This window comes from Rhagoletis zephyria, unplaced genomic scaffold, assembly GCF_001687245.7.
Source record: "Rhagoletis zephyria isolate East Lansing unplaced genomic scaffold, Rhagoletis_zephyria_1.1 Rzeph_scaffold_05976, whole genome shotgun sequence".
NCBI lineage: Eukaryota > Metazoa > Arthropoda > Insecta > Diptera > Tephritidae > Rhagoletis > Rhagoletis zephyria.
Window position 1 is genome coordinate 21,339 of NW_016163059.1, and position 17,396 is coordinate 38,734.

Consider the following 17,396-nt stretch of genomic DNA (forward strand, 5'->3'; position numbering starts at 1 on the left):
TTTTTTCCATATAAACTTGAATTTGTGGAAGAATATGCGCAAGACCGTTTGCGAAGTAAATAAAAAAGTCAACGTCAGTTTTCCTAATTTTCACCATTTATATGAAAAACCGTAAAAATCATCAGCAGAAAAAAGTTATTAAAAATCAATGCGATTCTTTAGCCGCTCAAAACTTGCACTTACTTTACTAAAATTTGATAAGCTTGTTAACTGCATACTCAAAAAATTTCTAAAAATTATGATTGAAAAGTTCGAAATTTAGATTAAAAAAAATTGCGGAAGTTTTCTGTATAAAGTTTGAAAGAGTGATTTATAAAGTTTTTGTTAAAGCATGAACCATATTTTTATAAAAAAAATATGGAAAAAATTTTAACTTGAAAAACATTGTAAATATTTAAAACGAAACACCATTCATCCATTTTTGACCGCTACTGAATGTATTTAAGGAATTTACTAAAACATCGATTTTAACAGATTTTTCAAAATTACCGTTTACCCAAAGCTACATTCATTGAACAGCGAAGAACAGAAATGAAAGGCAAAGAGGTTTCTTTTTTTCAAATAAGTGGAAGTGGAATACATGGCATAGTATAAAAGTTGCACTCACGGGACACACGCGACGGGGATCACTACCTCTTAAAAGGAGCGTCACCATTTATACTATGCATAACGTGCCAAGGATATTTAAACTTAAATGCAACGAATTTAAATAATTAAATAGAGTTCGCTTTTTATTCCACTTTATGGCATCACTTTTGCTCTGCTAACTTAAGCGACAGAGAAATAGCTGTATGTAGAAGGACGAGCGATTGAAAACCCTTCGTTGTCGTTACTTGAAAGAGAAATCGACACTGACAATACCATCGGCAATCGATATTAGCCTAATAGTCGTTTAACTACTTCTGGTCGGCGTTCACGATAGGGGTGCCAATAATTCTAGAAAATATTTGCCAATAATTCTAGAAATCTTTTGGGCAGAGAACTAAGAACTCTAGAACGAGGCCGCAAAAGAACTAGTAAAATTGTTGAAGCAAAATTAATTTGAATAGTTAATTTGTATGCTGCAAAATGTACGACGCGACTTACATACTAGCGGATTTTTTTCCTCCATTTTAATAGGAATTTCACACAGCCGATTCCCGAAGGAATGTCGCTGAAAAATTCAGAGCTAAAAAACTGGCAAAATTGCCGAGGACATTCTATTTTGGAAGGTCATTGCCTATTGCGGCAAAATAAAAGAATCAACCGTGGCATGGCTAAAATTCAGCATAGATTTATATGTGAAGGGAATGCTTACAGAAGAAATTTGTTTTGTCACTTTGTTTTTATTTGATACGCGTTTAACTGAAGAATGCCACTGGCTTCACTCTTATTTGGTCTCTGGTGTATCAACGGTGTCAGTTTGTTTAGAAGAATCCCGGGAGCTACGCGCTTTTAATCTCAATGAGAAAAATTATTTTATGACATAAAAACGACTGCCACCATTTTTTTAGGTTTAAAATGTTACAATAAGTCCATGAAATAGGCCATGAAGAAATTGAAAGGTTTACATCGATTTTAAATATGCGAACATCTCTATACGTTTAAATTCGAATTATGAACCCTTTATTCATATGTAGAAAAATCGAATCTTGTTTCAGAGCGTTTTCGACGCTCAAACGACGTTACAGGGGATGCAAAAGTAGGTACAAATGTACCTTTTTCCGACGTTTGATGACTTAAAAGTACATTAGGTACAGCCACTAGCTTTTAGGTACAATCATCTTTTGATCAGCAGTTTTTTTTTATTTCATTTTTCCTTTACCGTACTAATATATTTGCCTATAGGCACTAGAGTGGTCCAAAAAAATAAAGTATACCCCTATTTTTTATTTTGAAATCAAAAAATATTTAGGGAGTGCTCAAAGCGCTCAAAGTTTTCCATGTATTTTATATGGAGAAAAAAACACCTTTTCGTAGAAATAGTGTAGAATTCTTGAAAATCAATATTTTTCGGACGGAAAACTTTACTTATCTTCAGGAGATTCCCAGTAATAGTACTCAATTGTTTCTTTAACAATTTTTTCATGGTAACTATATTTTATAGGTCCTCCAATGCCCTTAGAAAATGCAATGGGGGACCAATAAAAAATCTTTAATCACAAAAAATGGTTAAATAACCAATTGGATATTAATACTGGAAGTCTTCTGAAGAGAACCACAGTTTTCCGGTCGAAAAATATTGATTTTCAAGAGTTTTATACCATTTCTATGAAAAATTGCTTTTTCTCCATATAAAATATCTTCATCTTTTGTATTCATGTCGCAAATAAAATTAATAAAAAAACCTACAAACGAATGATGTAACTTTTTTTTTGGATACAATCTGTCTCATTTAGGTACATTTATTTTATGATATTAGGTCCAATCTGAAATTTCCATTATTCATCCCTGGGCGTTATTTTAACCTACATTTTGTAATTCCAATAAAAGCTGTCCACACACATGCATACATACATAAATGCATTGAACATATGACTACCCTGTGGGGAAAATCTCTAGTTCTAAACTGGTGCGCATGTAGTACGTTTAGACCCAGCACTGGTTCGCTATAAATCTCTTTTGCATACAAACAACTGGCGAATTTAACATGGCGATGTCCCAGGAAGTGTCAATTGCCCCCCGCTGCATCCCTTTTTCGATAGTTCCGAACTAGTTATAAATTCTATAGTTCCGAACCAGTTTTAAAATCGCCAGACGAAAGGAAAAAGTATTATGATTTTTCAGTCTTTTCGGTTCTTCCATGTGCGATTTAACATTATTTTCAAAGAAACGTTTTTTTTTTCAATTTGAAATTAAATTTGTTTGAATGATTGTAAGAAATGTACGTTTACATACCTTTGGCTGTAGCTGACTTTGCAGAGGTGCTCGCTGTTATTTGTTACATTCCAGTTGGCCCCAAGATGTTAGTATGTTAATACAAAGTTTTGTTCTGTATTACCGCACTATGAAATAGCATCTGCGAAGTGCAGAATGAAAGTGCATTTGAACGAAAAAGCCGCCAAACACATAGCTATGTAAAGTAAACAAGCCCCCCGCTACATCCCTTTTTCGATAGTTTCGAACTAGTTCTAAATTCGAAAGATAAGATCTAGTTCGTTCAACGTCCCTTTTTCTATAATTCCGAACCAGTTCTAAATTCGTCACTTTAGATACAGATTTCTAATGAAAAGAGAGAAGTAAAATAGTTTTTTAAGAGACCCACATTTCGCTGATTTTGAACTGGTTTGGATCTACTTACTATCGGACTGGTTCGTTTTTGGCGATAAAGATCTTGTACGGAACTAGAAATTGTATGCACCAGTCCGCGGTTTCCCTGCAGGGTAATAATCTCAAACTCTAGATTACCAGTGTCAACCTGCCATTTAGTGAACCCAATAATCATAAAGTAAACCGGATATCCAGCCAGGGAAAATTAACTCGCAAACACTTACTGAGATAATTCGCCTGTTTCGTTTGACACACTCGTGCAAACTTAAACGATGTCTTACATTTAGGATAGTTAGTTAACACTATTCTACAACAAATTGTTTGTGTGCGTGTGATATGAGCAAAAATTTGACACCCAACCTCGCGTGTTGGCCGGATTTTTTAATCGCATGTTAAACTCAAGTTCATTTGTTCATGAAAATAGACAAACAACCCATCCAATAGCAGACAACGAGAAAAAGAAACGTCCAAAATAACACAAAAAGAAGAAAACAAACCAAAGAAAGTTTTGAAGGCAGCAAAAGTAGGGTACTGAGTAAATGAAACGTTGTAGCTTAAAATAGTAGCCTGTTTCCACCGAATGTTAACTGCAGTTTACGTTTCTGTATATTGTTTTGTTGCATAAAAGGCACGAAGCTGCTTAACATAGTTCGTATTCAAAAGCGCTCTTGACTGATGTTAAACTTCTCTTTAAAATTAACAGAGCTCTTAAATGCAGTTCGGCTTTTGGTTGAAATGGGTTCTTTAAATTTTTAATATATTTATTTATTTTTTTTTTTTGAGAAATGAAGAATACCAAACAGACTATGTGAATGTAGTTAGCTTTAAAAATTATTCGTGTTAAAGTAAAAATCAGTAAATTCAGATTGCAAAAAAAATAAATACTTAAAAAGTTCAAATCTCCTATATACTACTTTTGTAGGTAGTTTTATGTTTGAGAATTAGAAGACGCACAAATAGATGGTTTTATAGGACGAAAGTAATATGAAGATATAAAATAAAGTGAAAATATATAAAAAAAAAAATATTAATAAATAATCCATTATTGTCTACCTTTAAACAATTTAAGTATATAAAATTAATTGTAGCTAAAGATACATCATTGTTATTGATATGCAAGTTAAAGTATGTAAGTATAAGACTTTTTTGATAAACACTAGGGTGGTCCTTAGAATATGAACATCTAAATTTTGTATGTAGCGCACCCGTTTATTTTGTTATGGGCCCAAGAAAAAGACACCCTTCAGAATTTTTTTTTTATCGGAAAAATTCGAGTTGAAATCTGATAAATTTGGCATACTATAGAAACTATCTTATTAATACAAATTCATTAATTCGCCGAATAATAGCTGCTCCAAGCCAACATTTTGTCGAATTTTAGCAGTTTAAAAAACCATTTTTTTTCAAACTCCAGGTAGCGACCTCCGTTTTTTTTTTTAATTTTGTAATTTTCGTGGATGTTATTATTGCGTTCGTAGAACAAAATGAAGGGGTGCTTCATGATATTCATATTTTTACAAACCGCCCTAATAAATACAATGCGAGAATATTTTATGGCTAATGCATAATGTGGACTTTGAAAAATTATTCTATTAAATAAGTGCTCATAAAATGAGTTATACAAGTGTATTATTATTAAAAATAAACTATAATTAATTACAAGAAAATTTTAAGTCAACTATTTAGCTAGTACAGTGGTTTTAAAAGGACAGTGCTTTTCATACACCATAAATTTCCGCGTTGTTGTACTATTTTTAAACAAATTTGAACTGAAAAAACAACGTTTCACTATTTCTTTAAAATTTAAATTTTGTTTTCTTTACAAACAACTCAGCTCAGATAGGCAGCACATAACAGATATTCTATAATTATAGGCACTTTTAAATGTTAGCAAATTTCTCAACTAAAAATATGCACTAAGTTTTTCTAAAAATTTTTATTTTTTACAAATCCTTATTACGAAAGGTTTGAACAAAGCCAAGCTTAAAAACTATAGAGTATCGGGTAGTTACAAAATGCAAAACATAAAATAAATTGAAATATATTATAATGAAGGTTTGCGTAGTATGATAATATATCAATACATACATACATAAACTGCTATCAATGGATAAAAAACTTCGAAATTTGAGCTAATTAATTAAAACGAAGCCTTGTGTTATGTGAAACAAAATATTAAATAAATTAATACTTAGAAACTGGGTGTAAAATGAAAAAACGACTAGAAAAAAAAACAATAATTAAAAAATAATATCCAATTTTTTTTTACTATTCGTCCGAAATTGAAGTTTATTTTGCAACAATTTTTACTCCCGAAATTTTTTTAAAACAGCAAAATGTAAATGATAAATTCTAAAATTTTTGTGTTTTTCATATATCGACTTTCAAATTTGAAAATCTTTTCTGTTAACTGGAAAGATGTGTGTTTGATTTAATTAAAATACTAAAACATTTTGATACTTAAAAAATGGGAAATATGTAGTCTTTGGTAACAAAATTGCAGTAAAAAATTGCCGAGTAAAAAAGAAATATGATTTATTTCAATTTCCTTAGAAAATATGAATCTTCTTTATAAATAAAATAAATCAAGCGAAAATTACTTGAAAAATGAAAAATATGTATGTAATTTTTGGGTAGAAAATTTTATTAAAAAATTCTTGCGAGAGAAATTTATAGGCACTATCTTCAATTTTTTTTAGGAAATTCGGTTTTTTTCAATTAAAAAACAAAAAATTGATTTTTTCTAAATAATTTTTCAAAATTTGAAAATTGTGTATAAAAAATTTAAGTTTTTAAATATTTTGATACTCAAAAGAAATAAAAAAAAATGTGTAAACAACAAATACATACAATTTTTTTTAGTAAAACAAAACTTTAGAGAAAACTACGGGAAAATGGTATTCGAGTTTTCCTTATATAATTCCTTTTCAGTTTTTCGAATAAATCAATTTTCTGTTTTTTTTTTTTCAAATCTATTTTTATCCATTTTTTTTTACATAAATTATTATAAAGAATTTAGTACGAATATCATAAGTCTGAAAAAATTGTAATTCTTTTTTATTATTTTGTTTTTCTTCAAAAAAAAGTGCTGTACTTTGTAATTCAACAAATAACTGTGAAAAAAATCCATTTTGTTTTTAATGTATACTGTTTTGATTTTTTTACTACAATAACAATCTCTTCCTCAAACTTTTCCCTTAAAAAATAAAATATCTAAATAATTATTTTAAATGTTTCGAAGAAATTAATTTAATTTTAACATTCATATTTATGGAAAAAACCTAAAAAATTTAATATCCTTGTTTTGATTTTTTTTTTAATTCATTCATTTTATAAAAGGAAAAAGCCAAAAAGTAAAACAGTTTTTTTGTTAAATTTTTTTTCTCAAATCATTTCTCTTGAACCTAAAATTTAAATAAACAAAAATTTTAAAACGTGAAACTCTTGATAAATTTTGAATTTATATTTTTATTTTTTTAATATAGATTTACGCAAATCTTTTGTCTTGAAAAAAGAACTTATATAAAAAATTCCTTTTAATTTTTCGATGCAATTAATTTTTTTTGGTTTTATGATTAATATGATCTTTTTTTTTTGTTATATAAGCCTTATACAAATAAAACTTGTTTTTTAGGAAATCTATTTTTATCAAATTAACTTATTTTTTAATATATTCTTTTTTTTCTTACAAGCATTTCACATTGTGGTAAAGGCTAAAGAAGTGTGTGTTATAAGTTTAGTTTAGTTTTCAAAAAACAATTTGTTAATAAGAAAGCAATTTCTGAAAAGGAAACTCAAATTCTTTACTTAAAAATCTTGTTCATGTATTTGAAGTGAATTTTACAAATACTAAAATTATAAAGCTAATTACTCTAGTATTAAATCGAAAATAAGTAGACACGCTATAGCAATCAGCAAATAATACCGAAGAAAATCATGTATGAAGATTTATAAAAAGAGGAAATTTTACATAAAAAGTAAATTTAATAAAGGTTTTACTATAAAATATGAAAATTACTTCTACTAACACTAACTCTTTATATTAAAATTTCAACATAAATATATAGTAGAACTACAAACTAAATAACTAAATGAGCTCTTGAAATGACCTTCAAACTTTTTCTAAGTATAAATAAGTATTTGTACTACATACCAACATTTTTAAGTGAACATAGACTTTTACGAATACATACACATAAAAAACAGCCTATATTTAATATGACTACATGAAGTAAATATAATATTACTGTAAAACCAACATATTTAAGTAAACTATAAATTTAAACTAGGTACTCACATAGATAGACGTTAAAAAACTTGCTGTAATAAAATAAGCTAAATATGCCTAAAAAGGAATCATAGTAATAAATAGATAAGTCAGATATTGTGAGCCAAGCCCAAAGATCGATAAAAGCTTAACATTTAAATTAAAAAAAAAAAAAAAATATTGTGAATATATAAACTTTATAAACTTTTGTAAATATACATACGATATAATTAAATATAATGCAATGCAATAAAATTAATTTTGAATAAAAAGAGTGGAACAATTTAAGGAAGTTGTTTTTAATTTATTTGATAAATTTCGGGTTCTATTAAAATATTGTCGCTATTTGGAAAATATTCCAAAATCATTGAATTTCGCCTTAATTCCCAGTGTAAAAAAGCTCAAGCTATTCATGCTCATGTCCTTATGCCTACTCTCTTTCCTATTATTAAAATATGTTTGCTATTGCTGGGTGGACCTATCTGTTGGATACTAGGGTGATTGACTCTGTTTCTCCCAACCGGTTTCCACCGGGTTTTTGAATACCTGTAGGCTGTTTTTTTAATCTTGATTTTTCGAATATGGAATTAACCGGATGTTTTTATCGAACAAACCTGTTTTTTCACCACTCAATAAAAATTTTGAGTTTTTCGAAGCGTCCTAGGCAGGGCTGTTAAGTAATTAATTATTATTTTTTAAATCTGCTATATGATTTATTACCATTATTTCCACTTTTAAATTAATAACCGATTACCATTAAAAATAATCAAAAAATAATTTTATTTTTAGCCAATTGGAAGAAAAAATTCAAAATAATCAAAAAAGCTAATGGGATTAGTTTCACAATAAAATAATTTTTTTTTGATTATTTTTGATTATTTATAATTATGTAAATTATTATAAATAAAATATGTTGATCAGACGGAAAAAATGTTTTTTCGACAAACATATGTATGTAGCTGTGAAATACGGTGTTATGTTGTTCTTTCAAATTACCAAAAATAACAGGACTCCTAGGTTATTTGGGAATGAGCAGTATATGATATTTGGCCGAGTTTCTCCTTCAATTCGTGCTCTGCTTCGTGATGTTATGACACAAATTGAGAGATCTTCACTTTTACTTCCGAAGAAGCTTTTTTATGTCAAAAATACACTCGGGGGTTTGCCATTGTTTGGCGACGAGCGACCGCTATTTGAAAAGAACTTTTTTCATGTTGCTGGGCCCCGAAATTTAACCATGGACCTACTCAAGTCCGAAAAAAAAACTTAAATAAACTATTAAAAATGTTAAAATAAGACGAAACGTGAATTTTTCACTGATTTTTATTTGTTTTACTTTTGATCTTTCTATTTTTACATATTTATATATTTTACTTTTCTCTTTTCCAAATAAAAGCTATATTTATTGTTAATAGTTGTGTTGAGATTTGTGGCCATGACTTAATATGGGCATTTTCACTGTAAGAAAACTATGTAAAATAAAACCGGTTTAACCGAGTTTTTCGTAATTTCAAAATCTGGAACCAGTTTTTTTTTTCAAATTGCAATTTTTCGAGTAACTCGAAAACCGATTTTGTAAAAAAGGATAATAATCGAACATAATAATCTCGGAAGTATCGGCATAGCACACTTCGTTATGACAGCTGTTTCCGCGTAAGTCACTGTAACTGGTCCTCTTCAGCAGCCGTACCAAGAGCGATTAGCAATTGCTTATTCAAGCAGAAATGTGATTCGTGATCGAAATAGCTTGGCATACCTTGGCTGTAATCCACTGATCCTAGTCGATGTTAGCTTCTCTTAAGGGTAAAACATCAAACTTCTATACCAGCAACTATGAACTATGCTGCGCCAGTTTGGTCATCACGGACTAGTAGGATGCAGTAGACGAAGCTATGAACAAGCCACCACACAGCACTGTTGACATGCTGCGGGATGCTTTCTAATGTGAGCAGAAAATACCCTACGATTCCCCAGTAAGCAAACGTAATACATAAATAAATATAATGCTGACCAAGCAGTTTTTGGTCGGCTGCCAGCAACGTGAGCAGCAGAACTGGCACTTTTTGGAAGCTGGAACCCTGCATGGGCACGCCAAAAGGCTTCCCTGTGAACAGAAATACGGGATGCAATACTGCATCTGACAACCACTAAACTCGACGCTGTACAGATATGTTGGCAACTAACAACGTTAACAGAGAGGCTATCTCGCGTACACTATCATCGAAGTACAACCACAACCCTTTGCAGAGGAAGATTTTCAGCTGCCTACCGAAACCCGCTTTACTTTGACGCAATTATGAGCCAGCCCATATGAAGGTTTTCCGCATGACACCAACCAGTTCTTCATATGCCCTTAACTCTCCTCAGCTAACAGCTCTAACTTGGGTCCCAAAACGTCGACAAAGCACGTTTTCTGATTCTACCATCAATTAAACTTAACGACAATTACTAAAGCAAAGTAAAGTAAGTAGCCCCTACTCCAACAAAAATAACACCAACAAGCTCAGTTGTCCTCTTCATCGTCATCTAACCAGAAAAAGCTGTTCAAATGTCCACTGTCTGGGCGACTCTTCGCCCATGCGGTGTGTTGTAATTTTACTGTGTGTGTGTGTAAATTTGTGGTGACTAGACCACACATATTGGTTTCAGATAAATTTGAATAGAAAGCCTTTTAGGAAAGGGCTGCAGTACAAAAATCAATAGGAAAATAAACCTTGTGCAGTCTAACGCCTGGGACACACATGTAGTATAGATCGTAATGTTGTTGCATTACAATTTTTAACTTGGGTTAGGTTAGGTCAACTGGATAGACACTTCGTAGCTTCGAGACCATTAAGGTCCATAGTATTTTCAGATAAACCACGAACACATCAGACCACCAAACCGGGTAACAGTGGTACGGAGAATCCTGAAGAAAATAGAGGGAGAACTTACTGCATATGCAGATGATATTTCTGTCATAGTAAGCGGAAAGTGTCCCTCCACACTCAGATCTTTTATGAGCCAAGCACTACGGGTGACACATCTTTGGGAAATCAAAGTGGGGTTTACCATTAACGCAGAAAAATGTAGATCTGGTATTCTCTACCAGGAAATACAAGGTTACGAACTGGTCCAAGCCTAAACTAGATGAGGTGACCCTTCAGGTAAAGCAAAGCTGCAAGTACCTCGGAAAAATACTTGATAGTAAGCTGTCGTCGCACCTCAGTGTGGAGTATAGGGCGAAGGAGACCTCAGTGGCTTTCTATGCATGCAAAAAGATGCTGGGCGACACCTGGGGCTTGTGTCCTTCTATTTCTCACTTAATCTTCACCGCAATAGTCAGACCGATACTGGTTCATGGGGTATTGGTTTGATGGACAGCATTGAAGAAGAAAACATTTGTTAAGAGTATGAAAAGTTTATATAGTCCATCAATGATCGGCATGACAGGGATACTAATGATGGCATTAACGGCAGCACTCTACACCTTGTTGCATCTCTCCCGGCGGACCTATCGGCCATATAGGGTCAAAAACTGCCACCAGGCCTTATGCTAGAGGTCAGTTTGTATGTAGGTCTTACGGTCGCAGTGGTATAGCGTCAGCTTTTATAGGACGGTTTGACTATGTGATGGCGGATCTGAACTTTTCAATGAGCTTCGAGATCGAAGACTGGCGTGAGGCATGAGGAGTGCTGGCTCCGTGAATCTCTATACAGCGAATCGAAGATGGAGAACGGCTTATAAGCTGCCAAATTAAGGAGGTCGGTGGAGCTACTGAACAGCACTCCACGAAATAAGCAGGTGAAATTCTATATAGACAGTTAGGCTGCGATAAAGGCGCCACTATCTCACAGCACTTCCTCTAGAAGTGTGACGGAGTGCTACATACCAATAGTGACGTATATCCTTACTGGGTTCCGGAGCATAGCGCCGTCGCCGACAGGCTTGCCAAATAGAGTTGTTGGTCGGAAACCACGCTGATAGAGTAGGTAGAGCGATTAAATGGAAACTCGAAGGCGTGGAACAAGAGGCAAGGCTGCAAGATGTCCAGGGTTATATGCAGAGCATATGACATGAAGCTCACGAAGTTTCTCATTTCCCTCAATAGGGATGACTCTAGGCCATTTCCTGCTACGCTGGCCTTTAAACTGACTTTGGAACGTCTTATTGTACACATTTTTGGTGGCGGCTTCCTCAGAGGACAGAAAGCTTCCTCCTAGGAGACTTATCCACAGTCCTCTAAGGGCAATAAACTTGCAGAAGGTATGTTCCCCTGTCTCCTCTTTCGATCTGAATCTTCTCTCATAACTCATAAATAGTTTAAAGGCGTGCGATGTTAGCAGGTAACGTCCCGTTAGAGTACTTACTAAACCCTTAAATTGTCCCCGCATTAAAAAAAAACAGTTTATAAGCAAGCCAAACAAACATTTTTTTATTAAGATTTCATCTCATCTTCTTTTTCTTTTAAAACTTCAAGTGCAAACATTTGTATACAAAAACGTGTTGTTTAGACTTTAAAGCTGTCAGTAGCGGAAGAAAGAGAGTCGTGGGTATTTTTGTGACACACAACTGTGATTTAAGCGCGGTGGAAAAAAACAAGCTGAAAAGCACAGCTGCACTGTCGCACACTTCACTGCATTCCAAACGATTTATGAAATCGACATAACTGTAACATTTTTCACGAACTTTACAAACCGGCACGTGTGTTCATACGCAGCCTTACAAAGCTCCGGCAAACACATACACACTCACACACCACACGCATCCTTTTTATGGTGTTGTGCAAAACAGATAACTCAGCATGGATGGCTGCACATTGAAACGTATGTGCGCCTCCTCCCATTTGGTGTGAATTAAACGTTGTAACGGCGTATTCGTTGTCAATTCTTCACGTGCCAGCAAATCGGCACTGTCACCGCCACTCGCAGTGCTCTTACCACTACCAACACCGCCGCCACCACCACCTCCACCGCCAGCTGCAGTACTACCACTCTCTGCTGCTGCACTTTCTGTGGTCGCCTGCCGCTCCAACATGCCAATGGCTTGCTCATTGTACACGCGATTATCGATAGCCATGAAAATGTTGTGGCCAGAGCAGCTGTAATAATTCAAATCGAACCGCGACTCGGCATGATAATTTCGTAAAAGTTCCGGATTCCGATTGAAAAGCACACCAAAGTGACCACAACAGCTGGTAATCCAAATCGGGTAGTTGGGTGTTTTGAGGCGCGAACCTGGTTGTCGGGAGGCCGCCACGGAGGGCTGTTGGGTAGAAAGGAGAAAAAAGGTGCGTATGCAATTAATGTGGGGATAAACGTTTTTGCAAAAGTGGCGTTTTTCAAGTAGATTTTAAAATTTAGCTGCCCTTTTAGCACATATTTTCTGAAAACAAAATTTCTTTCTAAAGGACTGGTAAATTTTCGAATTTACTTGAGGAAGCCCCTTAATCTTTTTTAACATTTGTTTTACTCGATTTTATTTCTTTTCATATTCTTATTTTATTACCTGTGAATTATCATTGTCCCAGAGTAAAAAACCGATTGTACATCGACTCAGTATTCCATATTGTGGTATAGCCTAAATTGTATAATATTTTATTCAAAAAAAAATTCTTCAGAAAATTTTTTTTTGCAACTCTCTGACTTACATAGGTATTCTCGTCGCCTACATTTACAACACCATTATGCAGATAAGGCGTGGCACGTCCAGTCAAAAGTAAGGTTACAATCATCAGGGAGCCCTCCTCATTGTTCGTCATTGTCAATGGCGCTGATTTGCTTGTTGAATCAAGATCGTTGCGGATTCTGAAATGTCGAGTAGTATAAAAGCGATTATAACAAAATATAATTTAATGCCCAGAGGAAATCCAGCATAAGAGCTGTCTTACTTGCTCATCGAACGCGTCAATACGGCGCTGTATAGAAATAGCAACGTACCAGGTGAGTCCTCTTCAGTAAACTATTTTTTTTTGTATTAAAAATAAATAAAATTTAAGCTATTAAAATCACAATGGTAAAAACAGTTTCAGAATTTACCAATTTCAAGTGCCGCTTTATAAAGAATTCCAGCTCATCATGCGGGGATAGCGTGAAAACATATAACTTTAAAGAAGAAAATCTTAGATCTTCAGAAAATATGCAGTAAAGCTTCAAAGCTTAAAGCTCCTTTTAAGAAAGTAGTAACAGATTGACCGAGCTTTGATTGGAACGCATATCATTTTCAAAGTTTTCAATGTTTGGCAATCAAATAATAATAGCCAATTCGATAGTTTTCATTTAAAAATATCTATTTAATATTACGCCTATCCAAAACATCTTTTCAAACAAATTATTTATATCGATAAAAAAAAGCTGTCAACTGCATTTCCTGCAACCGGCGTCCTGCCACCAACCATATCAACTATAACTGAGAAGTAACTCGTGCCACTCTAACCAAAAATGCATGAGCAAACATGCATACAAACATATGTACATAGTATGCAAGTAAGTACTTAAATACTTTAACAGTAGGTGTGAAGTAAATTTCAATTTCACTTAAATTTTGAATGACTGGCAGGCAACAGCAGGCAGCCGCCATGCGGTACGGCAAAAGTTTTAGGCCAAGTGTGAACGTTGATATTTATGAAAAATAAAATGATGAATAAAAAATATCAAATTCCTAGCTACTTTAATATTTTGCTTAACGGAAAAGACACACCCACATTGTGTTAAATACATACATATGTATGAGTGTGGATGCATCTTACTGGCCTAGGCCTAAAAGCACTTGTACTGGTATTTGTGTGTTAAAATGTAGTTTCGTGCAAATGTGTTTGGCTGTCCTTTAATGCAAGTCCTTAAATGTGCACTTGTGCACATGGCATTTGAAATTAAAATTTATTGAATAGTGCGCGTGAATATAATGGAAAACGGATACTTTTTTGTCAGTTTGCCACTTTAGTAGCGTGAAATTTGTGATTTTCAAAAATCATTTCGCTCTGAGCAGCGAAACGGTGTAAACGTCTACTTTCGTGTAGTGGGAAAGAAACTAATAAATCATAAATTTTTAGTTGTAATTAGTTTTGTAGTTAGCTAAAAAGTTCTAAAAATAAAGTAGATAAAGTTATAGTAAATAAAATAGTACAAACACTAAATAGTTAAAATTATAAACGACTTGGAGAAAAAAAATCGAAATTATGAGCGCACGTTTTATAACCGAAGGTGGAACGCCTATGACGCCAGAACTTGCAACGGTAAAATTAAAAAAAACATAACGCTGCTTGAAAAATAAGTAAAAAATGTTGGTTAATAAAATGTTAGAAAGAAACTTTTTGTGAAAACACAAACTTTACTATTATTATTATTATTATTTGTTNTTTTTTTTTTTTTGAAAATATATGTGTACATATATTATTGTCACTAAAATTTAATTCATCTATGTTATATAATAAAAAAAATAACAATTGGGTAGTAAAAAATAAAATAAAGTTACAACCAAATTAATGATGAAAAATTAAATAACTGAAGCTAAAAAAAATTTTATAACTCACCGCCGTTTTTAAACGAAAAGGTATTGTAGAAAAATAACATAAATTTGCAAAGGTAAAAGTTAGGTAAAGCCGTTTTTTCGGAGATCACCACATCACCACAGCAAATCCCAGAGAACGTGATGAAGAAGTTTGATGTTTTTCCACAACATTTTTTTAATTTAAAAACGGCCTCAAGCTCAATAAAATTGTTGAATATAATTGCTAAAAAAGGCCATAAAATAGCAAAAACAAAGAATAAAAAAAAATTATATTAAAAAGAGATTTAATATTTAAAATCGTACTAAATCTTTGAAAATAAGAGGAAGTTCATACTTTATAAAAATAAATAAAATAAAAATTAAAATTAAAAAATTGGCAATTGCAGTACGCAATTCTGCTTCCTTGCTGGCCATTTTGGCCAGTGTTGTCATCGAATATTCCCCGGACCCACAATAATATTGAGGATAGCTGCAGGACTCATTCCGGAGCACCTTAAATTCCTATTTAAAGAGTTGATTCGGATCAAAGCTACCGTCTATTTATGCTTTGAAGCAACTTCTTAAATTTTCGAAAGTTTTACCACACCTCTCTGTATGTGACTTTACTTAGCATTTTTGAAATGAAATTTTAGCTAAACTTACATAAATACTCTTTTTGTTTTCCTAAACTATACATTCAAAATCCCTACACTTTCTATACAGGAACTCCGTCAGCTAGTGTTTGGCACTTCATCGATACCCATGCGTGGTGAGTGGACACAAACGCCATTCACATTTGGATCACCCAAAGAGGAGCTCTCCTATGGACTACGTTCACCGCGCAATGCCACACGTGGTCTGCTCTCCGTCGTACAGGGTTTTATTTTGAAGTATTTGCTCTTCGGTCGACGTGGTCGCACTAATCAGGAGTATGTTTAAGACATTTTTTATTTGAAACAAAATCATAACGACGATAATTTTTTTCTTTTATGATTTTTATTTATTTTTTATTTTTTAATTTGTATTCAGTCCTTTAATATGCACTCAGGATATGCAAACAAATGCGCTCATAAATGCGTTGGTCGAAATTCTGCGACTGATTTCTGATAAAGGTAAAGTGACAATGGTCTTGCCGTCACCGGAAGATGAAGTTTTCGTTGATCATAGTGTGACATTCTTCCATGATGGCGTGACTGAAAAGGTAAGAGCTTAAGGTAACGCATTTTATATACATACATACATACATACATACATACATACATACATACATACATACATACATACATAATATATTTAACCCGGCTAGTGAGAGGTGAACTCATTCCAACTAAACAATGCAATTTCATCGAGTTCATTAACTTGAGAAAGTTTTCTGCTTGAATTTCATTTCTTACGCAAGTTGAGAATTGGGGACAAAACGCAACTTATACTTTCTCGTACGAATTTTTCAGCTTTTTTAAGCTTTCAACTTTCTGGTTGGCACTTTGGCTGCTGTTGGTGAATAATATGCAACATTGCAAGTTAACAGTTATAGTAAAGAAGTACTTTAAAGCAGTGATGCCAATACATTTTTGAATAAATTCATACCGCATCTCAAGAAATTTTCTCTACGCAAATATAGTTTTTGCCTACAAGTTTCCCTACATATCATTTTCATACATCCAAATGGAACAAACAATTTTTGTGGCATTTATATCTATATAGCTCGCTGTGGAAAAATGTAGATGAATACGCGAAAACAATGGCATTAAGCAAGCTTGGGTCAGAAGACCAGAAGAACAGCCGTAACGTAATTCCACGTCCCGCGTTTTATTTCATAAGAAATGCATGCTTAAGTGGAAAAATGTGCAAAAATCCTACCAAAAAAAAAAAAATCAACGCGGTTTCTTAGCCGTTTTAAACTTGCAATTCATTAGACTAAAATTGTATGTGTTATAAAACTGCATACCCAAAAATGTTCGAAAGAAGCAGAATAAAAAGTTGAAATTTTGATGAAAATTTGTCGAACTTCTCAAATTTAGTATGAAGTTTGATATTGTGATTTATATGGTATTGGTTAAAGCTTGCACGTTTTTTTTATAAAAAAAAAACAACAAAGAAATAAGCTCGAAAAACATTACGAATATTAAAAAAAAAATCAACACGTGGTCATTTCTTTTTTGGTCACTGTATATTTGTTTACCAACATTATTTTTTCAAAGTCTAATTTTTTTCACTGCATACTGCGGTACTTAATAGGCTAAAATATTAAAGGCATCGTTCTAGTTCAGAACTTTTCTTCCATGTGGTTGTTGTTGTGTTTCCCTCTCCGGGAGAGCAACTAAAAATGTTCTGAACGCTTTTGAGCTGTTAACTCAACCTCATCTTTAGTTCAAAACTAGAACGACGAATCGCCTTTACGCATCGATACTA

At 33.0% G+C, this 17,396-nt stretch overlaps 2 protein-coding genes across 2 annotated transcripts; one reads left to right on the plus strand and one right to left on the minus strand.

The window, feature by feature from the left end:
• Window positions 1–12,012: 12,012 nt before the first annotated feature.
• Window positions 12,013–13,661, minus strand: LOC108372687 (protein FAM188B2-like). Its single transcript, XM_017628428.1, has 5 exons — window positions 13,535–13,661; window positions 13,387–13,457; window positions 13,147–13,303; window positions 13,005–13,076; window positions 12,013–12,761 (listed from the first exon to the last, which is right to left on the minus strand). The coding sequence occupies exons 2-5, from the start codon at window positions 13,392–13,394 to the stop codon at window positions 12,270–12,272; spliced, it is 729 nt and encodes a 242-aa protein (XP_017483917.1). The 5' UTR covers window positions 13,395–13,457; window positions 13,535–13,661; the 3' UTR covers window positions 12,013–12,269.
• Window positions 13,662–14,484: 823 nt separating this feature from the next.
• Window positions 14,485–16,185, plus strand: LOC108372686 (protein FAM188B2-like; the record flags this gene model as incomplete). The annotated part of the gene is made up of 3 exons (XM_017628427.1): window positions 14,485–14,730; window positions 15,708–15,913; window positions 16,014–16,185. Coding segments are annotated over exons 1-3 (435 nt in total), but the record flags the coding sequence as incomplete, so codon positions are not given.
• Between the last annotated feature and the right edge of the window lie 1,211 nt (window positions 16,186–17,396).